Source organism: Pseudochaenichthys georgianus, chromosome 17, assembly GCF_902827115.2.
Source record: "Pseudochaenichthys georgianus chromosome 17, fPseGeo1.2, whole genome shotgun sequence".
In the NCBI taxonomy this organism is placed as follows: Eukaryota; Metazoa; Chordata; class Actinopteri; order Perciformes; family Channichthyidae; genus Pseudochaenichthys; species Pseudochaenichthys georgianus.
This window is the reverse complement of record NC_047519.1, coordinates 41,616,217-41,642,640: the sequence shown is the minus strand read 5'-3', so window position 1 is coordinate 41,642,640 and position 26,424 is coordinate 41,616,217. Positions and strand designations below refer to the sequence as shown.

General features: G+C 39.8%; 3 protein-coding genes, 1 long non-coding RNA gene and 1 pseudogene across 4 annotated transcripts; 4 read left to right on the top strand and 1 right to left on the bottom strand.

The window, feature by feature from the left end:
* Positions 1-432: 432 nt before the first annotated feature.
* On the bottom strand, positions 433-4,844 carry LOC117461955 (uncharacterized). The gene is made up of 3 exons (XR_004553766.2): positions 4,777-4,844; positions 4,514-4,587; positions 433-518 (listed from the first exon to the last, which is right to left on the bottom strand). It is a non-coding gene; the product is annotated as an uncharacterized lncRNA (long non-coding RNA).
* Positions 4,845-11,056: 6,212 nt separating this feature from the next.
* LOC117461894 (histone H1-like) lies at positions 11,057-14,633 on the top strand (annotated as a pseudogene).
* A 5,975-nt stretch (positions 14,634-20,608) lies between these two features.
* LOC117461944 (histone H4) lies at positions 20,609-20,924 on the top strand. Its single transcript, XM_034103939.2, has one exon. It carries the CDS (start codon positions 20,613-20,615, stop codon positions 20,922-20,924), a length of 312 nt encoding a protein of 103 aa, XP_033959830.1. The 5' UTR covers positions 20,609-20,612.
* A 1,666-nt stretch (positions 20,925-22,590) lies between these two features.
* Positions 22,591-23,186, top strand: LOC117461933 (histone H2B 1.2-like). The gene has a single exon (XM_034103928.1). The coding sequence runs from the start codon at positions 22,605-22,607 to the stop codon at positions 22,983-22,985; it is 381 nt and encodes a 126-aa protein (XP_033959819.1). The 5' UTR covers positions 22,591-22,604; the 3' UTR covers positions 22,986-23,186.
* Positions 23,187-26,013: 2,827 nt separating this feature from the next.
* Positions 26,014-26,424, top strand: LOC117461905 (histone H3). The gene has a single exon (XM_034103901.1). The coding sequence runs from the start codon at positions 26,014-26,016 to the stop codon at positions 26,422-26,424; it is 411 nt and encodes a 136-aa protein (XP_033959792.1).

Sequence of the window (26,424 nt, the reverse complement as noted above, 5' to 3'; positions counted from 1 at the left end):
TTCCAAACACTTACATAATATTGCTCAAGCACATAATGTGTTACATTACATCTTTGCCTCTTTTATACAAATGAACGTATGCCTTGAACTTTCAAAAGCAGAAACACAATTGTGTATGTCTCTCTGTCTGTGTGTGTGTGTGCGCGCGGTGTGTGAGAGAATGTACCGAGATGGAAATTAACTGTATTTTGTCCTTGGGATTACTCTTGTAATCTGTTTTTCGGAACCTGCACCTTGGTTGACAGTCTGTTGCCATCCAACCCCATCAATACTTTTTGAATGAATTCAAGTGTATGTTTCAGCTCCTTGGGGTAGCTCAGATTGAGGCTTTAAATCAGTCCAAGCAGTACTGCACATCCATTTGCCAAGTATTTCAGCTCTCGCAGCACTCCAACTCCCTCGATGATGACGCCAACATCCGCAAGTGGTTCCCCCGGGCTCTGCGCCTTCGTGTTTCACAAGATAGAGTCCCATCCCAATACCATTGGCTCCATTTGTGTTGTTGCAAGTTCAACATCCTAAAGTGGGATTAGAACATAGTATACATGATTATCAGTATGAGAACTAGCCCTGACACACATAATTTTATAATATGAAACAAATGAGCAAATCCTTTTATTGGATCCATTGTAAATAAAATACATGTAGTTGTAAATGTACATGAACAATATTTTGCTTTTAATTTAAAGAGGACATATTATGCAAATGTTCAGGTTCAAATTAGTATGTAATGTCTTTACTTTAAAGAGTCCTCTCCTGCTGATGTTCAGGTGTATATCAGTATGTAGTGTCTCTACTTTAAAGAGTCCTCTCCTGCTGATGTTCAGGTGTATATCAGTACGTAGTGTCTCTACTTTAAAGAGTCCTCTCCTGCTGATGTTCAGGTGTATATCAGTATGTAGTGTCTCTACTTTATAGAGTCCTCTCCTGCTGATGTTCAGGTGTATATCAGTATGCAGTGTCTCTACTTTAAAGAGTCCTCTCCAGCTGATGTTCAGGTGTATATCAGTGTGTAGTGTCTCTACTTTAAAGAGTCCTCTCCTGCTGATGTTCAGGTGTATATCAGTGTGTAGTGTCTCTACTTTAAAGAGTCCTCTCCTGCTGATGTTCAGGTGTATATCAGTGTGTAGTGTCTCTACTTTAAAGAGTCCTCTCCTGCTGATGTTCAGGTGTATATCAGTATGTAGTGTCTCTACTTTAAAGAGTCCTCTCCTGCCGATGTTCAGGTGTATATCAGTATGTAGTGTCTCTACTTTAAAGAGTCCTCTCCTGCTGATGTTCAGGTGTATATCAGTATGTAGTATCTCTACTTTAAAGAGTCCTCTCCTGCTGATGTTCAGGTGTGTATGTTCAGGTGTATATATATATATATTAGGGCTGTCAGTCGATTAAAATATTTAATCGCAAATTAATCGCACATTTTTGATCTGTTCTAAATGTACCTTAGAGGAATATTTTTCAAGTTTTTAATACTCTTATCAACATATGAGTGGACAAATATGCTTTATGCTAATGTTTATTATCATTTGAACAATGACAAATATTCTCATGAATATTAAACACAACAACCTCTGGAACCTCTCTCATACAATACAAATGGTGTGTGTGTGTGTGTGTGTGTGTGTGTGTGTGTGTGTGTGTGTGTGTGTGTGTGTGTGTGTGTGTGTGTGTGTGTGTGTGTGTGTGTGTGTGTGTGTGTGTGTGTGTGTGTGTGTGTGTGTGTGTGTGTGTGTGTGTGTTGGATCGTTGTGCAACTCCAGGCATATGCTCGAATGGGAGCTGCCTGGACGCTGCAATCATGTTGCTGCAATCATGAGTGTGCTGACTTTTCGTACAATGTCCCGCTGGCTGGCTTCCTGCATAAAGTGCAGTTGTGGCGAAATGTCGCTCCTCTGTTTTCATTTAAACAGCTCCTTATATCCGTTAGCGCAGCTAGCTAGCACCAGATGCTAACAACAACAATGCACGTAAGGTCTCTCTCTTGCTCACTCGCGCCACACATACACACACCCTCCCGGTCCTCCCAATAGCCAGTCGGTGCCTGCCGGTGAGTGTGGAAGTGTGGTCTGCCACAAGCGGGCGGCAGGAGCGGGGCTGTCAGCAGCATCAGCTTGTAGATGGTATTTTAAACTCGATGCGCTCTGAAACTACGGGGCGGCCGAGGAAACAAAATACACATGCGTTAATCGCGTTAAAATAATTAGTGGCGTTAATTTTATTATTAATTTTTATATATTAACGCGTTAACTTGAGCAGCCCTATATTAGGGCTGTCAAGTTAACGCGGAAAAAAGTAACGCCACTAATTATTTGAACGCGATTAACGAATTGAGTTTAAAATACCATCTACAAGCTGATGCCCCGCTCCTGCCGCTCGCTTGTGGCAGATAGTGTTAATTTCGTCAGCTATTTTTTAATTTAGTTTTAGTCTTAGTCCTGTGTTAAATTTCCTTTTTAGTTTTAGTCATATTTAGTCACCTTCATCCTGTTTTTATTTAGTCAAGTTTTAGTCGACTAAAAGTCTGAGCATTTTAGTCTTATTTTAGTCGACTAAAACAGTAAACATTTTAGTCAAGATTTAGTCCACTAAAAGTCTGTGCATTTTAGTCTTATTTTAGTCAAAGAAAACTAATTATTTTAGTCTACTTTTTGTCAATGAAAACTGTTGAGTCTTTTTTAGTCATCAGATTATATAGAACATTTCAGTCAAACTAGTCTAGCCAAAACCAATAATTTTTCATTTTAGTATATAAATAAATAAGATTATATCTTGTCCTTATTTGATGAAAAACACAGGTTGAATGATTAAGAAAGCAGCTTTGCAGAGAGTATCTGGTCAGGTTTGTGGTGTTTTTACCAGCTGTGTTATGGCCACATTGCTTCCCTTATGATAAAACAATGCATTCGCTTTTTTTCTCCGCCTCATTGTAGCGAAAATGGGCCCAAATATCACATCGTTTCTTTCTCCCAAGCAGTGGTGGCTTTAGACTTTTTCGTTGTCAGTCATTTTGACGGACAGGATTGTAACATTTCCGTCATAATCCATTATTATCCGTCGAGTGCACAATGTATCACTCACTCGCGCTGACGGGGGGGTATTCGGTTAACGCGACCACTGCTCCTAAGCCCTGTTGTTGCCATTTTATTTTCTGTTAAATAAGGTTAGTTAGACCATGACCCGAGTCTTCCTGCCAGTTCATATTGTGCCGCTGCCCGGTGTAATTCAAATGTACCGCCGCGCGCAGCACAGAAACAGCTGCTGCTCTGCCGCAGCACCGGAAATGGAACTGCTGGGAGAAAAACTGACGATCAGAGATTTAACGTTATCTTTGATAATATTTCGTCTCCTCATGTTTCGTCAACGAAAGTAAAAAGAGAGATTTTGTCATAGTTTTTATTTAGTAAACTACATTTTAGTCTCGTCACTTTTCGTCAACGATATTGCATTATGATTTTGTTACAATTATTGTTTACTGCCGTCGGTGCCGTCTCGTCATCGTCTCGTTTTCGTCATGGAAAAAAAGGTCGTTGACGAACATATTTCGTCATAGTTTTAGTCAACGAAATTAACACTAGTGGCAGACCACACTTCCACGCTCACCGACTGGCTATTGGGAGGACCGGGAGGGTGTGTGTATGTGTGGCCCGAGCGAGCGAGAGAGACCTTACGTGCATTGTTGTTGTTAGCATCTGGTGCTAGCTAGCTGCGCTAACGGATATAAGGAGCTGTTTAAATGAAAACAGAGGAGCGACATTTCGCCACAACTGCGCCGAGCACTTGACTTTATGCAGGAAGCAGACAGTGGGACATTGTAGGAGAAGTCAGCACACTCAGTACAACATGATTGCAGCGTCCAGGCAGCTCCGTTCGAGCATATGCCTTGAGTTGCACATAGCTCCCACACACACACACACACACACACACACACACACACACACACACACACACACACACACACACACACACACACACACACACACACACACACACACACACACACACACACACACACACACACACACACACACACACACACACACACACACACACACACACACACACACACACACACACACACACACACACACACACACACACACACACACACACACACACACACACACACACACACACACACTTTGTCTTGTATTATTGTATGAGAGAGGTTCCAGGTTGATTTGAGGCAAATATTTGTAATGTTCAGAGGTTGTTGTTTAATATTCATGAGAATATTTGTCCTTGTTCAACCGATAATAAACATTAGCATAACGCATATTTGTCCACTCATATGTTGATAAGAGTATTACAAACTTGAAAAATATTCCTCTAAGGTACATTTAGAACAGATGAAAAATGTGCTATTAATTTGCGATTAATAGCGATTTACTATGGACAATCATGCGATTAAATATTTGAATCGACTGACAGCCCTAATATATATATATATATATATATATATATATACACACACATATATATATATCTCTCTGTGTTTGGCTATGTTTCAACTTACCAAATATTCCTTGATGAAGCTCTCGGAACTTTCATTCATGTAGACGCAGAGCGTCGTGTTTCAACTGTGGGATCCTGAGGGACAAACACATTTTCAAAATCGTCACACGAGAATACTGATTATGCTTGTGTGCTGATTTTTGGCAAGTCAAAGAAAGGGGGTCAGAGAGGTTAACATATATGTATATGAGGGACAACAAGAGAGAGATAAAGAGAATATGGTGTTGCAGTGCCCAAACTACACAATTGTATACAACTACATACCTTGTCCATGGCTGCCATGATCAGGCCCAAATTGCGTCCTGCTGTTCCCCTTCTTTTTGAAAACTTTCATCAGCTGAGACGAATGGCAATCCAGTTGAGACATGAATGTAGGCAGCAGCGGAATGGCAGTGATGTGGGTGAATTCTGCGTTTACCTGCAACACATTGTGATACAGGTTAAAATGTTTTGTTTAAAGCTGTTGCATCTATAATAATATCCATCCAGCAGAAAGGACAGGAGTTCATCTACTGGTGTAAACCAGATACTTCATAAAGGAAATGGCGGTCAATATTAACAACATAGAAGCTACAATGCTTAATAATAATAACCTTCATTACGTGTTAGAGAAAGAACATAAGAAAGTTTGACAAAGATGAGGCTGTTAAACGGGCAGCGGAGCCGCTGTGTGTAGAAAGAGAGAGAGAGAGAGACGCTGAGCTCAGCTGCACCGTGCAGCTGATACGGAGCATAGAGAGAGAGAGAGAGCTGCAGTCCGCGGGGCTCGGCCTCGCCTCCTGTCCTCACAACTCTTATTAATCCGTTTACCAGAAAATTGTTATTTGTTCCTACTCGGAACCGAGTTTTGCTTCCCAACCCTGCCACTGTGCTCCACTTCCCGCCCCGCCCCTGTCTAACGGCCCGTCCACACTACAGCTTTAAAAAAAGCTTGGAGCTGGGCTCGTCCTTTTGTAAACTGAATTTATCTATAATTTGTCAATAAATAAATGAGAGCGAAAAACATCACTTGTCCTCTGGACAAGTCAATTGATAGATCTACTTGTCTAATATTGTAAATAATATGTCCCGGACGGTGGGACTGTGCTTTTTCGCACATATTAAATTGTGCGATTGTTTCGATATTAAATTAATATCTTAAGCAGTGGTGGAAAAAGTACTCAGATCCTGTACTTAAGTAAAAGTATAAATACTCCATTACTTGTTATAGTCCCAAGTTCAAAATAATACTTAAGTGTCCACTTACAGTGGACACGTTTTTTCCCTCCTTTTAAAAAAAGTTAAGCTAACATTACTAATTATAACCACATCAAGCTAAAATCATGAAATACATAACGATTGAGACTTCTACAGACAAAGCTTGAAATGTCACCTCTTTTGTGACATATTCTAACACTTTTAAGTGCAAGGGAACATCATAAAAGTGACCGTTAAGCTAGCTGTTAGCTAGGCTGCACCCGCTTTTCAAATCTATCATCAAAGTATACAGTTGGTAGCAGGGAAATCAAAAATACACATCAACTTTTGTATTTCAGAGACCGTTTGTGTTTAATATATGTTAATATTTAAGAAACTTACCATAAAATCGCAGGATGGCACAGGAAAGGGAAAACATGCGGTTCAGTATCCACATCTCAGTCACAGGATCCAAATGACGCATGTCCCCGGTCTTACAGCGCATGTGCTGAGAAAGTACGGCAAGCACTTTGGGACAATCAGTGCGTTTTAAATAACTTTACCATTTAAATACAACACAACATGGTAATGTAATCCCAAAACTTTGAACTTTTACATAAATGCAATTGAAGTCTCTTGATTTAATTGTAAAAAGTGCATTTACTTAGTAGTTTCAATATAAAAAAAGCAATTAATGCAAACAACATCCATATTTCATTTCTTAAAGTGCAGGTGCAAAATCAGTTAAGGTTTGAGGTGTGTGTTGACGACTCTTATGGGACTTAAATGTTCCATAAATACTAGTTTGAAAACTACAGCCAACAAACATGCAAGGGACATTTTCACTTTTTCTCAGATGTGTGTTGATATGAACAAAGTACTCCCTTTCATTAGATACATTATTGCACTTACATATGTGACAACTGAAAGTAGATAACTCTTTTTGGGTCTGACTAACTTGTGTGGAATGCACTTTACTCTGGTGTACAATTAAAGCATTCCATGTCTTAAATGTGCATGGGCATTTCAAATATGTACATGGATAGCGAATTGTGCGTCCAAAATGTGGATGCTCAAGTTTATAATGTGTAAGTAGTGCAGACCTACTTGCTACAGCAACTGGACACCCCTTACACTTCCACATTCACTGTAGAGAGAAAGATAAGGCAAGGCAAGTTACTATATATTATATTTAAATGTGCAAACTCAATTTATTAGGTTAATCTACAGTAGCAAAATCAAATGCAGTCGAATACACAAGTCCTGCAATAAATCCTTCCTTCATGGAGGTGATCTTACTTTTTGTTAAAACTCTGTGAGAGGTTTTTTCACAAAAGCTCTTTTTGGAGGATGGAATCTGTGGTGCTGTTGAATGGTGTTGTGATATAGTGAGAATTACTTTGTATATCAAGTACACCCATGAAGAACAACCAGGTTAGACTACATTACATTTCATTTAGTTGATGTTGTTTTCCAAAGCGACTTAAAATAAGTATTATTGTAATGTAAGACTACATATAAGAAACACCCTTATAGCCATTTCAACAAACAAAACATGATCCCTTTTGTGAAGGAGGCTTTATCGCAGGCTTTTGCCTCTCACTTTCTGAATAACTGTTGCCCAATAAATCAGAACATGTGTATATCCCTGCAATGTTTGCAGTATGTAAATATTATCAATAAATATTCAGAAATTGTCAGACCAATACCAGTTTTCAATTAGTCAAGTAAATCACACAAAACATTTGAATACTCACCATTTACTACAGAGCCTTTTGAACAATGTTCAAAGAAAGGCTGAGGTCGATCTTCTCCACACTAATTACCTTTCACAGAAAAACATATTTGCAATTATTTCATTATTCACACACAAATAAGTACAACTTTGTACGGAGCCATACACATCAGCATTGCGAGCTAATTTCCATTGGTTTCATCAATGGAGACGTGCACTGGCTTCCAATGTCTTTTTTTCAGGCCACGGCCTTCAACTGTGGGACCGCAGCAACGCGCACGGCTCGTGCATGACGAGGAACAACTAATCACAAGTGTCGCTTTCCGGGACACACCCCCACACACAACATTGTGTCTCAGTTTTGATCCACTGTATTTACATGAACACAGAGCGGATCAAAGCAGAGTCCTTTTGCAAAAAAAATGGTTTACATCATTTGTTTTACACCAAAACATTTTATACACAATTTTTTGGGGAAAACACTGCGGACAATAACCACAGACAATATTGTAATATATCTTTAACAATCAACACCTTAAATGGGTAAAGATGGTCGCTTAACGTAAGGTAGGCCTACAACCTGCCTCAGCGCCCTTAAAAGTCGGCACAAGAGTAGCCTAGACATGCAGAGCCTGAGCTCGGTTTAATGTGCATAACTTTGGACAAGGTTCAAGCAACTGCCGGACTTACGCTCTACAAATACTCACACTAAAAACACGCTGTCAATCAATATAAACTCACTTTATGATGTTCATGGCTTTATCCTAGCTAACACCAGTGAGTGAATGACAACGTTTACAAATTGACAGCTGTATTTACGTTGCTCGTTGTAACGGCAAATGTGAACGATCTGCTTTTTGCAAACAATGCGTCTTGTGATAACCTGTAACGATGACGAACAATTGATGACATTTAATAACTTTTAATAACTTTTACCTTGTAGAGATCTTCTCGGGAGAGAACCAGCTTACTCCTCCGATACGAGAAGAAAATATGGTAAAACCCCTCCCCCCACCCCCCTTTAAACAAAAAAATAAAAAAGCTTCACATTGTTAAAATAAAGACATTTTGCGATGTTTTTCCTGCTTTACATCTTGTCCCTTAAAGTGCCATATTGTTCAGGTTAAATTACGAAACTATTAAAGTACGGTTTTGAGTCCGACCATTTTGATTTGTGAATAAAATATTTGTAAATAATAATTAGAAGCTGAGTAATCAGCTGCAGAGCAAGCTGCTGACGTATGTGCTCAGTGGGCGGAGTTACAGAAACATAACTTTGTTCTTATTTCTTAACATGATTGAGACTTATAGAACGTACACCCCTCAAGATTAAAATAGTTCTACATGATTGATTGATGTTTCGATGAGAAACATGAATACATTCTGTCTCATATATTAACTGCATATTTGTAAATTGAACAACCCCACCTTCCCCTTTTTTCAGTGTACCCCACCTCAAGATATCATTGCTATCGGGATGTTAAGAGCATTCCATGGAATATAACAAAAAGTGTATCTCGAGCCGGTTTCTCAAACTTACCTACCCCACCTTTAATGTTCAAAATGGGTGTTGCAACATGCACAAATGAAACCTAAAAGGAACAAGGAATCAATCAGATCTTGCCACAGATCACATCAAATATATAAGAATATATGATAAAGTATTGCAAACTATTTAGATTTGATGTTTGATTTGTGTTAATGTTATCTTTTAGACGCTTCATAAGATGTCATTTGAAACAACAATGAGTTATTTTCAGGTTCAACTGAGACAACACAATACAGTTACCATTTAACTATAAGTGCAAAGAGCTGTAAAGAGCAGAGTAAATCATGTATGGGAAAGGACCAGTGGGGGCGGTAGATTCAACATTCAAAGGCTTTATTGTCATATGCACAGTAGCTACAGTGTCGACGTGGCAATGCAAATCTTAAGTCCCAGGCTCCTCCAACAATGCAACATAGTAATATAGAACAAAAGACAACAAAACTGATTGAAAAAAACAAACAAATGCAATTAAAATAGTGCAAAAAGAAACAGTAGAATCAATTAGAATAAAATAGTGCATTTTATGTTGAAATGAAAGAGTCTATATAGATGTAAATAGAATACGATGGACAAAAACAGAATGTAAAAATAAATATTGTTTATTGTAGTGATATTTATTTGGACTCAGGCTTTAAGCCTGGAAGAGGCTTTCTGTTTAAAGACCCGAATCACCCAATTACGGGTGTGTTCAAGTTGGTGCATCACAAGATTCATGTAAGAAGTATTTAAAGGCAAAAAACTAAAACATACATAGATTAAGTTATTTTAAAAGGTTTTCAGGTTATGCGTCGACTAAATACAGAAAAGCATACATCTTCTTTTTCTGCAATTTATGTTATTTCTAATGTTATTTGGTTAACATTTCTGAATAAAAACAATGTATTGTGGTGAAACTGCTGGTCATTCATCGTGACCTTAAGAATATATGTGATAAACAGTCAGAAGATAATGCTTTATTTTAAGAGTATGCAGAACACAAATACATGAGAGAAAGAAACAAGCCCATTTAACCGGTGTTAAATAATAAATAAAGTTAAAATCCTAGTCAGACATGTGTGGAGCCAAAACACCTAAGAAGCCTATTTAAAGTCTCTAATCTTCTGAGTCTAAAGTTTATTAAAGGTGTTTTTTGGAGCACATTTAGTGATTTTATGGTAATAGTCTTTAATGAGTGTAACAAATAACTCTAAAGTAATCAAGTTTCTCAAAAACAGCCCCCGATTTAAATGTTCCAAGTGTTTGAGTGTTTTTTTGTAAATGCGTTTCTGCTGTGTCTTTTAAAGTTAAACATACGAAATTAAAAGACACAAAATGTATAAATAAAAATCGTAAAAGTGATATGATAAATTATAGATGAATGCACTTTATATGATTGACGTGTTTTCGGAAAAAATAAATGTACTTGCATACTGTAAATCACTCCAGCAGGCAAACGGCAGGTTACTTAGTTTTCTGAAGAAGAAAAGATGGGCCTACATGTTATCAAAGTGTTGAATTAAGTTAAATTATCCTAAATTAGTGAAGTGTAAAAGAAACCATACCGACTCCCTATCAGAACCGGAGTACAATCCCACGACTCTTTTGAGTGTGTTTGCAGAGACAAAACTCTGTTTAACATTAACGTATTTATATTAGTAACCTTTTTTTATGTTAGGTCTTTAACCAAACATCTAATTTCTATGCCAGACTAGTTTAAGTCGAATTTGAAAGTATTTTAAAGCATTTAAGAGGGAAATTAGAGAGGAAAGTCACATATTTACGACTCGCACGGCAGCATTTGAGGGAGGTCGAAAGGCTTCCCATTAAAATCATAACACAATATTGAGGTTAATTTCACTTTTACATGAAGAGAAACTCCTTTGCTATCGTTTAGGGTGAATTTTACAATATATTGTTTCCTCCAGGTGTGATTTTATTACATTTGTTCGTGAAGAGAAAACACAAAGTGGCACAGTATGCCTGCTGCTCGTGTGAGACAGGCTGCGATTGAGTCTCTACGGTTCTCATGGTGTGTTTAAGTTCCGCTCTTTGCTGGGTTTCTCTCTCAGTCTCACCGAGTCCAGAGAATCCACTTTGAAAGCAACATGGCAGAATCCGCTCCCGCCGCCGCCGCACCGGCCAAGTCCCCGAGGAAGAGAGCCACCAAGCCGAAGTTCTGACTTATGGTATTGAAATTGAGCAACTATTAGTCGAACCGCATAATCCTGCTTTATCCGACCATTTCTTAGTAACTTTTGAAGTACTGTTACTAGACTACAAAGCATTAGTCAAAAGCTCTTGCAGCAGAAACCTATCTGTTAGTGCTATAGCCACATTTAAGGAAGAGATTCAACCAATACTTAACTCGATAGCATGTCTGCATATAGGGGAGGAAACTTATACAAAATGTACACCACCCCAAATTGATCATGTTGTTGATAGTGCTATAGATGCGCTGCGAATAAAATTAGATTCTGTTGCTCCTTTGAAAAAGAAGAAAATAAAACAACATAGATTAGCTCCATGGCATAATGCCGAAACCCGCAAAATAAAGCAAAAGTCTAGACAACTTGAAAGGATATGGCGTTCCACTAAACTTGAAGAATCTCGTTTAATTTGGCATATTACTCTCAATGAATATAAGAAAGCACTGCGTAAAGCGAGAGCAGCCTACTACTCTTCATTAATAGATGAGAATAAGAATAATGCAAGATTTCTTTTCAGCACTGTAGCCAGGCTGACAGAGAGCCACAGCTCGATTGAGCCTTCTATTCCCTTAGCACTCAGTAGTAATGATTTTATGTGCTTTTTTAACGATAAAATTGTTACTCTTAGAAACAAAATTAATGACCTCTTGCCTTCGACCAGTATAGTGTTATCAACAGCTCCCGGAATCGTAAGTTCTAATATTACACTAGATAGTAAACTAGAATGCTTTTCAGCCATTAACCTTGAACAATTACATTCAATGATTCTCTCTTCTAAACCATCAACGTGTATGTTAGACCCAATTCCATCTAAGCTGTTGAAGGAAGTTTTTCCATTAATTAGCACTTCTTTATTAAATATTATGAATATGTCTTTATTATCAGGCTATGTTCCACAATCATTCAAAGTAGCAGTGATAAAACCGCTTCTTAAAAAGCACAACCTCGATCCAGAGGTTTTAGCCAACTATAGACCTATTTCTAATCTTCCGTTCCTCTCAAAAATTCTTGAGAAAGCGGTCGCAAAACAGTTGTGTGATTACTTAAAAAACAATGATTTATTTGAAGATTTTCAGTCTGGCTTTAGAACACATCATAGCACAGAGACAGCTCTGGTTAAAGTCACAAATGATATTCTAATAGCCTCAGACAAGGGACTTGTCTCTATTCTTGTTTTGCTCGATCTTAGTGCTGCATTTGATACTATCGACCATGATATCCTATTGCAAAGACTAGAGCACTTAGTTGGCATACAGGGAACTGCTTTAGGCTGGTTTAGGTCCTATCTATCTGAACGCTCTCAGTTTGTACGTGTTAACGATGAATCTTCCACGCAAACCAAAGTTAGCCATGGAGTGCCACAGGGCTCAGTGCTCGGACCTATTTTGTTCACATTATATATGCTTCCGTTAGGCAATATTATAAGGAATCATTCTGTAAACTTTCATTGTTATGCGGATGATACTCAACTATATTTATCAATCAAGCCTGATGAAATTAATCATCTAAATAAAATTCAAGACTGCCTTAAGGACTTAAAAACGTGGATGACCTTAAACTTTTTGATGTTAAACACGACCAAAACTGAAGTTATTGTACTTGGCCCGAAGAATCTACGAAACAAATTATCTAAAGACATACTAACTATGGATGGCATTAATTTGGCCTCCAGTGAGACTGTAAGGAATCTTGGTGTTATATTTGATCAGGATTTATCCTTTAACGCCCACATAAAATCAATTTCAAGGACCGCCTACTTCCATCTACGTAACATTGCAAAAATCAGGCATATCTTGCCTCAAAACGATGCAGAGAAACTAGTCCATGCATTTGTTACTTCTAGGCTGGATTATTGTAACTCTTTATTATCAGGGAGTACCAAGAAGTCAATCAAGTCGCTTCAGCTGATTCAAAATGCTGCGGCTCGTGTACTAACCAGAGTTAGGAAAAGGGACCACATTACTCCTGTTCTGGCTGCCTTACACTGGCTCCCTATAGAACACAGGATAGAATTTAAAATTCTTCTTCTCGCCTACAAAGCCCTTAATGGGCAGGCGCCATCTTACCTTAAAGAACTCATTATACCCTACTGTCCTACTAGGGCATTGCGTTCCAAGAATGCAGGGTTGTTGGTTGTTCCTAGAATCTTTAAAAGTACAATGGGAGCCAGAGCCTTTTCTTATCAAGCTCCACATTTGTGGAATCAGCTTCCAGTTTGTGTTCGGGCGGCAGACACCCTATCCGTTTTTAAGAGTGCGCTTAAGACCTTCCTTTTTGATAAAGCTTATAGTTAGGGCTGATTAGATTCAGCCCCTAGTTTTGCTGATATAGGCTTAGTTTGTCGGGGGACATCTTACTTCTTCCTTCTCTCTGTCTATACCCGTGTACACTCATGTTCCGATTAACCCAGCTTCCCCAAATGTCTTTCTTTTTGGTGTCTATATACGCTGGGATCCGGAGTCATGGATGATCCTGCGGTCCTGTGTCCTGGATCGCGAGCGCTGGATCTTGAGTCGTGGCTGTGGTCCTGGATCATAGGTCCTGGATGGATATCCTCGTGGATTCATCTTCCTATTATACACACATGCATTTCCAAACATTTGGACTACCTATGTTGCAAATGTATTATCTTTTCAATTTACACACGGCATCTATTGCACGTCTGTCCGTCCTGGGAGAGGGATCCCTCCTCTGTTGCTCTCCCTGAGGTTTCTCCCATTTTTCCCTTTAAACTGGGTTTTCTTTGGAAGTTTTTCCTTGTACGATGTGAGGGTCTAAGGACAGAGGGTGTCGTATTGTCATACTGATATTCTGTACACACTGTGAAGACCACTGAGACAAATGTAACATTTGTGATATTGGGCTATATAAATAAACATTGATTGATTGATTGATGAAGAAGGCGGGCCCCAGCGCCACTGATCTCGTGCTGAAAGCCGTCACCGCCTCCAAGGAGCGTAAAGGGATTTCCTATGTCGCCCTGAAGAAAGAGCTGGCCGTTAAAGGCATCGACAACGCCAACCAGGTGAAACGCGCCGTGAAGAAGTTGGTGGAGAATGGAGCCCTGGTGCAGGTCAAGGGATCCGGAGCCAGCGGCTCCTTCAAGGCAGCCAAGCCCGCCGAGAAGCCCAAGAAGGTAGCGAAGAAGCCCGCAGTCAAAGCCAAGAAGCCGGCAGCAGCGAAGAAACCCGCCGCCAAGAAGCCAGCAGCCAAGAAGCCAGCAGCCAAGAAGGCAGTAACTCCCAAGACGGCGAAGAAGCCTGCTACTCCTGCAAAGAAAACCCCCGTGAAGAAGATCACTAAGAGCCCGAAGAAGCTGGCGGCCAAGAAGGCAGCACCCAAGAAGGCAGCGACCCCCAAGAAGGCAGCGACCCCCAAGAAGACCGTAACCCCCAAGAAAGCTGTGAAGAAGGTGGTTAAACCAGCTGCCAAAGCAGCGAAGAAGGCACCAGCCAGGAAAGCAGCGAAGAAGTAAACAGACCATCTGTTTCATCTCCAAAAGGCTCTTTTAAGAGCCACCCACATACACCGAAAGAGCACTTCTCCTGTTTTAATATTACATGTTTATATTTGTATAACACCAGACTACCTTACTTTTTACAAGAAGTTAATTAACTGATATAAAGATGACTTGAATGAAACATGAATAACATGTTACCTGCTATACGACATTCATCCATTTCCTCTTAATATAATACATTTCATTATGTTGTTGTTAATACATCTACTACTTACATATTCTCTCTCAAACATTATCCCTTACATGTACATTATTTCCTATAGACATTGTTTTAAAATCCATATTTCATAATGACATACTATTATTATATTAGAACGTGTCTTTACTACACATGAACCATTACCCTCACCCCCCTCTGCAGCCGGACAGACAGCGGAGCTCCTTCTCCCACAGACTGATCCAGCGTCTCCTCCGGCTGGCAGAGAGCTCCCTTTAGCTTCTCCCTCTCCAGAACCACGAACAGACCTCTGCACAACAGCAACCTTGCACATCTGTCATTTATATACTTTGGTATATAAGTCAACTACATGTACACATTTGAATCCATCCACAATATTCTATAATGTCAATCATTTTTAAAATATGTATTTTCTTCTGTACTTATATTCACTGTTTATTTTATTTTGTATCTTATTACTTCTATATTTATTCAAACGCTTTTTATTGTGTAATGCCTGAACACACTGTAACATAATAATTCAGTACATTATTGAAATTATATCATGTTATCACAATTCAAATTAAACTTAAATGCAAAAAGGTTACTGAAACAATATTATATAAAACCCACAAGTTTATTATATATGAAGTAAAACAATCGTGCATTGTAGAATAACAATCATATTATAGTATGGCACGTTACATTTGTGTACTTTTTAAACATAATAGTTGTGGTTCTCATCCAATGCTTCATATAATTGTGACTTCATAATATTGTTACAAATGAAAGGTTAAAATGTCTTTCCATGTTGTCAGATCAGATCAGAAGTCTTTTAAAGACCTGAATACAGAGATCAGATCAGCCTTTGTTCAATCACAGACTCAGTATGCTCCATGGTAGTCTGTGACTTGTCGAGGCTTTCTCTTCTCCTTAGCTCTGTTCCGATATGTTTTGTTTTGGTACAACTGTTAATTATTGTTTGATGTATTACCACGGTGCATCTGGTCTTCCATATCTGCATACAAGGGACGTAGAATAAAACACTTTGGGGCTTTCTGATAGAATATATCCACCATATTTGTATTCATTTATTTAAAACAAATATATACATACTTGGAAGTCCATTCCATTCAAAGGTGTATATTCATTTATGAAATCAGCATATACTAATTTGTAATATGGGCCATGTCTCACTCTACCTCTCCTTTTTGTCCACCTTGATTTATCCCCAACCCAGGGTGCTTTCCTTGATATTGCCTCTGGAAACATTTTTAACAAAAGTCATTTTAAGTTTAATATCTAGGTCTGCGTCTCCAAATACGCCTCCATATTCCATTATTTTAAATAATAAATTACGCTGAGTAACCTCCCTCGTTGTGCCCCACACCAAATGTACGTGTTTGTTTAATTATTTAATTATTTGGGAGGGGTTCAATCAGTTTATTCTCCCAATTTAGGTCAGCACAGTTTTCAAAGAATAAACCAATTATTTTTATTTCTTGTTTAATTTAACTTAAGTGTTAATGGCATATGTTAAGTTTCCTCTATTATATATTTCAGATTTGTTATGATAATTCCCGGTTTAGTTGATCAATTTCAGTTTTCAAATTAGAAATATTTTCTTCACCTGTTTTAGATTTAACTTTAATCCGTTTTAAAATAATATACTGTTTGATTAGAGTAACATACTATTTTTAGCTTTATTTAATTCTCTACATGTTAACCTATGTTTTAATGTTTCCCATAATCCACAGGATTGTACCATTATCACATCCTGAGAAATTGTGGATTTGTTCACATTTTAGTATCACTAATTCTTATAAATATTTCCTTTATCGAATATGGACCCTTAAGTTCTCTTAAGTCAGCACTAATGTACTTTGAACATAGGATTCCCTGCAAACTGAATTTCTGTGGATACACATGAAGAATTGTTATTGCTCGAAGCAATCGAAGAGAAATGTCGGCTCAGCATTTTGGATAAAATGCTGCAATAACTTACCATTTATATACAATATTATATACTATTGTCCTGCAGTTTAGTAACACTATGGAGTGGCCTTGGCTGCATACTTGCTCCATCCTTCTGTGTCATTCCAGTGCCTTGCAAAAGTATTCAGCCCCCCTGGCCTTTTTCTTGTTTTATTGCACAAAAACATTTAATTCAATTAGATTTTTGCAGATGTTGTTTTTATTGATGTACACAACATGAATCTTTGAAGATGCAAAACATATTTTTCATTGTGAAAAAAATAAGAAATAATAATGAATAAGAAAAAACGTTGGCGTGCATAACTATTCACCCCCCCAAAGTCAATACTTAGTAGAGCCACCTTTTGCAGCAATTACAGCTGCAAGTCGCTTGGGGTATGTGTCTATAAGCTTGGCACATCCATTTTGGGGAATCTTCCACATGGCTTTTGGTGAACTCCAAACGTGTTTTCTTGTTTTTTTCCTTAAGCAATGGCTTCTTTCTGGCGCTCTTCCTTAAAGCCCAGCTCTGTGGGGTGTACGGCTTACTGTGGTCCTATAGATTCTCCTCTCTCTACTGTGGTGCTAACCAGCTCCTTCAGGGTTATCCATGACCTCTTTGTTGCCTCTCTGATCAATGCTCACCTTGCAGAGTGTGTTTGGTTGGCGGCCCTCTCTTGGCAGGTTTGTTGTCGTGGCATATTTTTTCAAAAATGAAATAATGGATTTAATCGTGCTTCGTGGGATGTACAAAGTTTGTGAGGTTTTTGTATAACCCAACCGTATGTATACTTATCCACAACTTTGTCCCTGAACTGTTTGCAGAGCTCCTTAGTCTTCATAGTGTAGTTTCCTTGCTAAGTATTGCCACTTGTTAAGTGGTGTGGGAGATGTGGGCCTTCTACAACAAGTGTATACATACAGATATAATCAGACATTTGATTGCACACAGGTTAAGTTAGCTTTATTTAAATAATGTTTTGACTCTGAAGGTCATTTTTGGGGCTAAATAGCAAAGAGGGTGAATACATGTGCACACACAATCCTTTCAGTTTTTCATTGTTTAAAACAGGATCATTTGTATTTTCACTTCACCAATCTTCACTGACTTTGTGCAGGTTCATGACATCAAATGCCAATCAAAATATATATACTTTATATTTTATATTTAACATGAACTATTTGGTACATCTCTTGAAACACCCAAATCTAAATACAGTGTATACATTCAGGTGTTTCTATTGGACTAATTATTACTTGTATGTCAAATTGTTGACGTGTTTTATACAAATGTATGTCTTGACTCATCAGAAACAGAATGAAAGTCTCCTATAAAGAGTATTTTTGGAAAACTTTGATCAACTTTAAATGTAATGTTAATCTCAGAAAGGGTCTTATTTCAATTATAAATGTTATTAAGCATATGAGGGTTTTATTACATATTAACAAACGTGTAATCATCAAACGCTTAGTATAAAGCTTGACTGAATTATATAAACAATATTAGAAGGAAGAGAACAGGCTTGTTTGAGACACATTGCGGCTCGCCTCGAAAGTAGACGAGAGTAGCCGATCGCAGCCGGGGGAGGTGTCAAAAAGCTCGTCTTAAGTCGGACAGCTCGGACTCGGAGTCGGCTTGACTGGCTGGGTTTGCAATGGCGGAAATTGCGTTGACGTTTTTCGTTGCAGATGAAGTGGATGCAATAGAAATGCTCCTCCCTCTTAATGTTTGCAAAACTGATAGGTGGACAGGCTACAAATGATCAGTCCCTTCAGATCCGCACACATGAAGCTTAAAGAGCATGAATTGAACAGACCTGCTGCTGTGTTAATTCTTTAGCTGCCACTTTAAGCTTTATGATGTGTACAACATGGATGTAATTTGATTTAATCTTGCCATTTTAAATGATGCATTCAATAAATAAGGTTAAACCAAATCATTACATTACAATAGATTTTATTTTAATGATTTGGTTTAACTTAAAGAGAAACTTTATTGTTATTGCACATATTAAAGGTACTGAGACAACGAAATGCAGTTTAGCTTCTAACCAGGTGCAACAAGCAGTGAAGTGGAAAGTAATGTACACAATCTACAGAATAACATATAGAATGAATTGAATGATGAATAAACAGTGGGGTATGAATACACTAGATATCAGCCTGAGAGCAGTATGAACAGTGTGTATGAATACACTAGATATCAGCCTGTGAGCAGTATGAACAGTGTGTATGAATATGCTAAGATATATAAAGTATGAAAACGGTAAGCAGTATAGTATAACATATATAGATATTCATTTCATGATGATAAACATTGTGGAACAATGATGAAAAATGGGAATGGATGTGGCGACGTAAAACTGACACAAAACAGCAACAAACTTTTGCCAGCCAATGGGAGAGTTTCATCAGCAGCACGTGGTAAAACCCACCAATGAGCGCTCAGCTCGAGATACCAGCGAGCCGTTTCCCATCAAGCATTTCGCTTCCGCAGCTCGTGGAGAGCAGGCTTGTTTGAGACACATTGCGGCTCGCCTCGAAAGTAGACGAGAGTAGCCGATCGCAGCCGGGGGAGGTGTCAAAAAGCTCGCCTGAAGTCGGACAGCTCCGAGTCGGCTTCTTCTTCTTCATCTTCTTCTTCGCATTCTGCTTCTTCTTCTCTCGGTTTTTTGGCGGATTGCAAACAACTTTAAGGTGCATACCGCCACCTCCGGAGTCGGCTTGACTCGGTTTGCATTTATAAAGAATGCACACATGTGTTTAATCGTTAATGTCAGATATGTACTAAGTAAATACATTTGTTCCTGCTCAAGATTAGATTCAACTTTATTGTTATTGCACAGATTACAGGTACTGAGAGAACGAAATGCAGTTTAGCTTCTAACCAAGTGCAACAAGCAGTAAAGTGAAAAGTAATGTACACAATCTACAGAATAACATATAGAATGAATTGAATGATGAATAAACAGTGAGGGGTATGAATACACTAGATATCAGCCTGTGAGCAGTATGAACAGTGTGTATGAATATGCTAAGATATATAAAGTATAAAAACGGTAAGCAGTATAGTATAAAATATATAGATATTAATTTCATGATGATAAACATTGTGGAACAATGATGAAAAATGGGAATGGATGTGGCGACGTAAAACTGACACAAAACAACAACACACTTTTGCCAGCCAATTGGAGAGTTTCATCAGCAGCACGTGGTAAACACCACCAATAAGCGCTCAGCTCGAGATACCAGCGAGCCGTTTCCCATCAAGCATTTCGCTTCCACTCGCCTTGCCTCGCTCTCAAGGCTGCGGGCGTCTTTGTCCCGCGAGATTTCAAAGTCTCATGTGGGCGAGCCTCCAGAGCAAGTCGGACAAAATGACTAACCATCATGCAACGCACGAGCAAGACGTTGATCGCAACTGCGCAGGTCTGCGCAGGTCTTGCTTGTCTCAAAAAAGCCTAGCAACTGCGCCAACTCGCCTTGCCTCGCTCTCAAGGCTGCGGGCGTCTTTGTCCCGCGAGATTTCAAAGTCTCATGTGGGCGAGCCTCCAGAGCAAGTCGGACAAAATGACTAACCATCATGCAACGCACTAGCAAGACGTTGATCGCAACTGCGCAGGTCTGCGCAGGTCTTGCTTGTCTCAAACAAGCCTACTGTGGAGGCTGCAGCGTTGGCCCCGTCCAGCAGCTTTCCCGCTCTTCGTCTTCTCTTAGGTCCGCAGTGAAAGTATAGATACTGCCGGTCACTGTGCTTCTAGTCATTCGTTCTGAACGAGCTGATATAACAATACCTGAAAATGAGTGGAAGAGGAAAAGGAGGAAAGGGACTCGGCAAAGGAGGCGCCAAGCGTCACCGCAAAGTTCTCCGTGATAACATCCAGGGCATCACCAAGCCCGCTATCCGCCGTCTGGCTCGCCGTGGCGGAGTGAAGCGTATCTCCGGTCTGATCTACGAGGAGACCCGTGGAGTGCTGAAGGTGTTCCTTGAGAATGTGATCCGTGATGCTGTCACCTACACCGAGCACGCCAAGAGAAAGACCGTGACCGCCATGGATGTGGTGTATGCCCTGAAGAGGCAGGGCCGCACTCTGTACGGCTTCGGAGGTTAAACATATACACCCTGACGTACCTGGAAAAATAACGGCTCTTTTAAGAGCCACCCACATTACTCAAAGAGTCAGTTTCCTTTCGATGAACATTATATCAAACCTAAACTCCATCTCAAACTCTTGGTAGGATACTGGATATTAAAAATGTAGACCATTTCACAATGTTGTTTATCCGACATCCAAGTTGAACAAATCAATGATCTGTTCGTAGAGGATAAAGTCTCCACAACTACAACCACGACTGCTCTAAAAACTTCTACTTCCAGCTGTGTGTGGTTTCTTAAACTTTTTTTATAATGAATACATTTGTATTTATTTTATGATCTTAAAGTCATACGTATTGGGATTCATGTAGATTAATACGTGTGGACTAGAGGGTGACAAGCATCACTTTCACCTCACTTGTTTTGTTGGTCATTAAAAATGTGTGTTTCTCTGTTGTCCACGTTATACATAGTTAAAAACATAAGAAAGACTTAACCCTTGTGCCCTCCTCGAATTGTCAACCTTTCGACCCCTTCTTGGCAAAAATGTACACGCCCATAATAACTGCTATTAAATCATCATACATGAATACTTTTTAACTTTTTTTTTTTTTCATGAATCACTTAAACAGCTTATTTCGTACTCAAAACTACCAAACATTCAATAATGTTCTGGATTTTAACCCTTTAAATGCCAGTTTCATTATTTGAATTATCTCACTATGACAAAAAAAATGAATTGTTTTCGATATAATAATTAGAAGAGGGATGGAATTTAGGTGGTTATTAGAGTCTTGGATGAGTCAAAGATTAGCAACACAATTGAATTCACTGCATTATTATTTTTGATGTAGTGTCAGATACTACCTCTGGACACCTTCATGGCAAACATGTACACGCCCCAAACAACTGCTATTAAATCATCATACATCAATATATTTTTCTACTTTTTTTTTTTTCATGAATCACATAAACAACTTCTAACGTACTCAAAACTACCAAACATTCAATCATTTTCAGGATTTTAACCCTTTAAATGCCTGTTTAATTATTTGAATTATTTCATTATTCATTACAAAAAAACACAAAAAATTAAAGATGTTCAATATAATAATTAGTAGGCGGATGGAACTTTGGTGGTTAATAGTCTTGGATGAGTCAAATATTAGCAACAACATTGATTTGATTGCATTATTATTTTTTACGTAGTATTACATACTACCTCTGGACACCTTCGTGGCAAAAAATGCCTCATTGACTGCCATTCAAACCACCTTTTTTGATCTCACTGCCATTCTCAAAAGAAGACTTCTTACAGAATTCCATGCCAAAAGCTGTAACACAGCTGAAATGATTACCAAATCAAAAAAAAAAGTCAGGAAAAATGTACAAAAATGCCCGAGGAGGGCACAAGGGTTAAAAGGACATTGATCCCAACAGATTTGTTGATTTATTCATGTACAACACATTATAAAACCCCAATAATACAAATACATGATCAATGGGGGGTTCATTTTACATGTTGTCATCCAATCTGTTTTGATTCTAAAATTCGTTAAGCGCATGCTCCGTCCTGCGCAGAAGACAACCAATCCCGTGCGAGCAACAGCACAGTATCATTTGCATCATGTGAATATAAATAGACCACACTGTGACAAAGAAGTCATTCGACTCTGTCGCACCTCTCTCTCTCATCATGCCTGCTGAAGCACCCCCCGTCAAGGCGGCCAAGAAGGGCTCAAAGAAAGCCGTCGCAAAGAGCGTCAGCAAGACTGGAAAGAAGAGGAGAAAGTCCAGAAAGGAGAGCTACGCCATCTACGTCTACAAGGTGATGAAGCAGGTCCACCCCGACACCGGCATCTCCTCCAAGGCCATGGGCATCATGAACTGCTTCGTGAGCGACATCTTTGAGCGCATCGCCGGTGAGGCCTCTCGTCTGGCTCACTACAACAAGCGCTCCACCATCACCTCCAGGGAGATCCAGACCGCTGTTCGCCTGCTGCTGCCCGGAGAGCTGGCTAAACACGCCGTGTCTGAGGGCACCAAGGCCGTGACCAAGTACACCAGCTCCAAGTAAACTCTGCTGCTGACATACCAACAACACAAAGGCTCTTTTAAGAGCCACCCAACCCATCCAAAGAGCCCATCCTGTTTTACTCTATAACTACTCTACCAGAAATCTAAATAACTTTTTATTTTTACATAATGTTTTGTAAAGCAAGATAAACCATGATTGGATATTGTTCATTCTTCACTACATGTTTATACCACCTCACTGGTGTTTGTTTTTCCAAAATGAAAATAAATACATTCACAATGTGAAGGAAATATGGTGGCTATTTTACTGCAATACTGAGAGAAAATGCTAAGTGGTAATCTTTATCTTAGCAAATCTTTAGAGGGGACAAATGAACACATTTATTATTACATGTTGTCCCTCTGCCACCACAAACTCTAATGTGCTGTAACAACAATCCAGATGGTGTTTCTTGCTGACACTTAAAGCCTCCCTTGAATTCGTGATGGGAATTCTGGCTCTTCTTGGTGAGCCGGATCATTTGGCTCAGCTCACCAAGAAGAGCCAGCTCTTTCGGCTCCCAAACTGCTCTTCAGTTTACCACATACCTTTTTAATTAAATCAAATGTAGCCCTGTTTTGACTAATGATTTATGTGTACACATATCACTTAAATTATTCAATACATCCTTTGTACTGAAGTATTCAAAAGTAAAAATTACATGTTTAATATAAATGATGTGCTGTGGCCAATTGTTTTCATTGCATTTACAGACCCGTGTAACTCTCTGATACCACCCAATGAATGCATTGACTTGCTTGTAGAACCACGCTACACAAAACAGATAGCAACACCTATAAAAACTATTACCAAACAGATCCTGCATTTTAGCCATGCCTCATTTCGCTCTATTTGCTCTTTCCAGTGCTTTTTTTGCAGGGGGCTGATTCTGTTTGCTGCAGCTGACCACGCCACCCTGCAGGAGAGGGGAGCGTGCTCTGAGATCAGCTGCTAGGCTACAGCGGGGAGAAGAGGGGGACAAAAAGAGATCTCCGTCCTCAGTGTTGTATTCTTATAGAGAGGCGAAGTCACGCCCATCTACTTCCGGTCCATGGGACCCCGGAAGCGGAAAATTATACATTGAAGTCAATGGAGAGAGAAAATGTATCTTTTGATCCCGTTTGAATTGTGCCACGAATGACACATATGATGTTTGTCAATCTTAAACAATCATTTCCATGTAAAAAAAAGTCACAGTTTGTCGTAAAACTGTTGAAATATAAGACTGACAAATACGCTACTAGAAAGACTACAAATCCCAAATCCCATTTGTTGGGTCGCGTAAGTGATGTAATAGGCGATAAAGACTGGTTGCGACTCGCAATTAAAGCAAAGAAGAAGAAGATCTCATAACTGATTTATTCCCTCCAGAGATTGCTCCAATACATTCACTTTTACAAGATGCCTGTGTGCTTTGTACCAGGTTGGAATCACAAAAGTGATCCAACCACTTGCTCGTTCTATCGCTTCCCGTCTGATGAAAGGACCAGGAGTCGTTGGACCAAACATATCAGGTAATATACATGTTTTGCATGGAACATAGTCAAGTTAGCTACCTAGCTAGTAGCGAGCACGTTAGTTAGCATTACATTACTTAGCCTTGTCATTTGTATTAGCCTTAACATGAAGTAAACCAACACGTTAAACAGTAACGGCCCATCCACACAGCGGCGTGCGCTGACGCTTGCCGGCGGGCGTGTCTGAAACTCGACCAACAACCAATCACATGAATCTCCCGCCCCTGACACACAAGCAGCGGTTTGATTGGCTAGAGCTTGTACTGGCATATGATTCGATTGGCTGACGCCTCGCTGAGGCGTCAAAAGTTGAACATTGCTCAACTTTTGCAGCCAGCTACGCTCCACGTCACTTCCCACGATGCATTTCGGCTAAAATTGACGTCACCCCATTCAAAGTGAATGGGGAAGCGTCAACGCACGCCGCTGTGTGGACGGGCCGTAAGAGTAGTCATGATGGTAAGTATTTTGTGAAACATTAGAAGAGTAGCCTATCGCCCCCTCCACCAGGTGCTAAGGGGGCGGGAGGTAGGCTAACGGCACATTAGCATCGGCGATCTTCTATACTTAATGCTATCTGCTCAAATGGTTAACATTGAACATTAAAATATCAGGCAGTTCAGGGAGAGTCGAAGGAAGGAAGGCAGGCAGCTTTGCATGACATTCTTCTGGACGTGTTTCATTGTGATGACAGTGAGTCAATCTGTTTGTTGTGTGATTACTGAGAGAAAATTATTAAAAGAGATCATTATTAGGGCCGGGACTTTAAGATTAATTAATACACAAAAATTAACGCGTTAAAAAAATTAACGCATTTTAATCGCACTTTAATCGCACTTATTTTTGCACAGCGGAACGTTTCTCACTGGATGAGTTTCAGGCGTACCGATTATACTGGAGCACCAACTAACGTTCATGACTTCAGCATGGGACTTCAAACAACAACAAACCACGGTGAACAATAATCAAACATGAACGAACAAGCTGATGAGACCGCTTTGGTCGGCCCCGTGGATGGAACATTTTGTTTTAAAAAACGGACGGATGGAAGCGTCGACAAGAGCACGGTCAGCTGCCATTTTCCACATGGAAAAGAGAAAGAGAGCATAGCTGTTTTCAAACTGGTTCATGTATCACTTAGTTTACTATTATTTAACTTTTGGGCAAATGTTTAGTGTTGTTGACTAAATGATTCCTTTATTTCAGGGCGAGTTTTTCACTACAAATTAAATCATAGTTATACGTTAGAAAATGACAGGGTTAGGGACGGGTTATATTATATTTAATCATATTTATTTCCCCGTAAACTAAACAAAAGTTCATTTTGAGGAGCCCCCGGATCATCCCCTGTGGGGGAGTGGATTACATTGTCCAATAGTAAAGCAGCTACAGCGCACGTGTCTCCTGGCCTGCACCAATCAGCGCGGCCCTGCTCCGGCAGCTCCTTTATAAAGCCGCTGCTCACAGAAACCCTGCACTCTTTCTCTCGCTGTGAACACTGAGAAACTACAATGGCCAGAACCAAGCAGACAGCGCGTAAGTCCACCGGAGGAAAGGCTCCCAGGAAGCAGCTGGCTACCAAGGCTGCTCGTAAGAGCGCCCCGGCCACCGGCGGAGTGAAGAAACCTCATCGTTACAGGCCCGGTACCGTGGCTCTGAGGGAGATCCGCCGCTACCAGAAGTCCACCGAGCTGCTGATCCGCAAGCTGCCCTTCCAGCGCCTGGTGAGGGAGATCGCTCAGGACTTCAAGACCGACCTGCGCTTCCAGAGCTCCGCCGTCATGGCTCTGCAGGAGTCCAGCGAGGCCTACCTGGTCGGCCTGTTCGAGGACACAAACCTGTGCGCCATCCACGCCAAGAGGGTTACCATCATGCCAAAGGACATCCAGCTGGCCCGCCGTATCCGCGGGGAGAGGGCTTAG

Excerpts from the sequence above, each read along its gene's own strand:
- LOC117461933 (XM_034103928.1), top strand. The coding sequence starts at position 22,605 with ATGCCTGCTGAAGCACCCCCCGTCAAGGCGGCCAAGAAGGGCTCAAAG.
- LOC117461905 (XM_034103901.1), top strand. The coding sequence starts at position 26,014 with ATGGCCAGAACCAAGCAGACAGCGCGTAAGTCCACCGGAGGAAAGGCT.
- LOC117461944 (XM_034103939.2), top strand. The coding sequence starts at position 20,613 with ATGAGTGGAAGAGGAAAAGGAGGAAAGGGACTCGGCAAAGGAGGCGCC.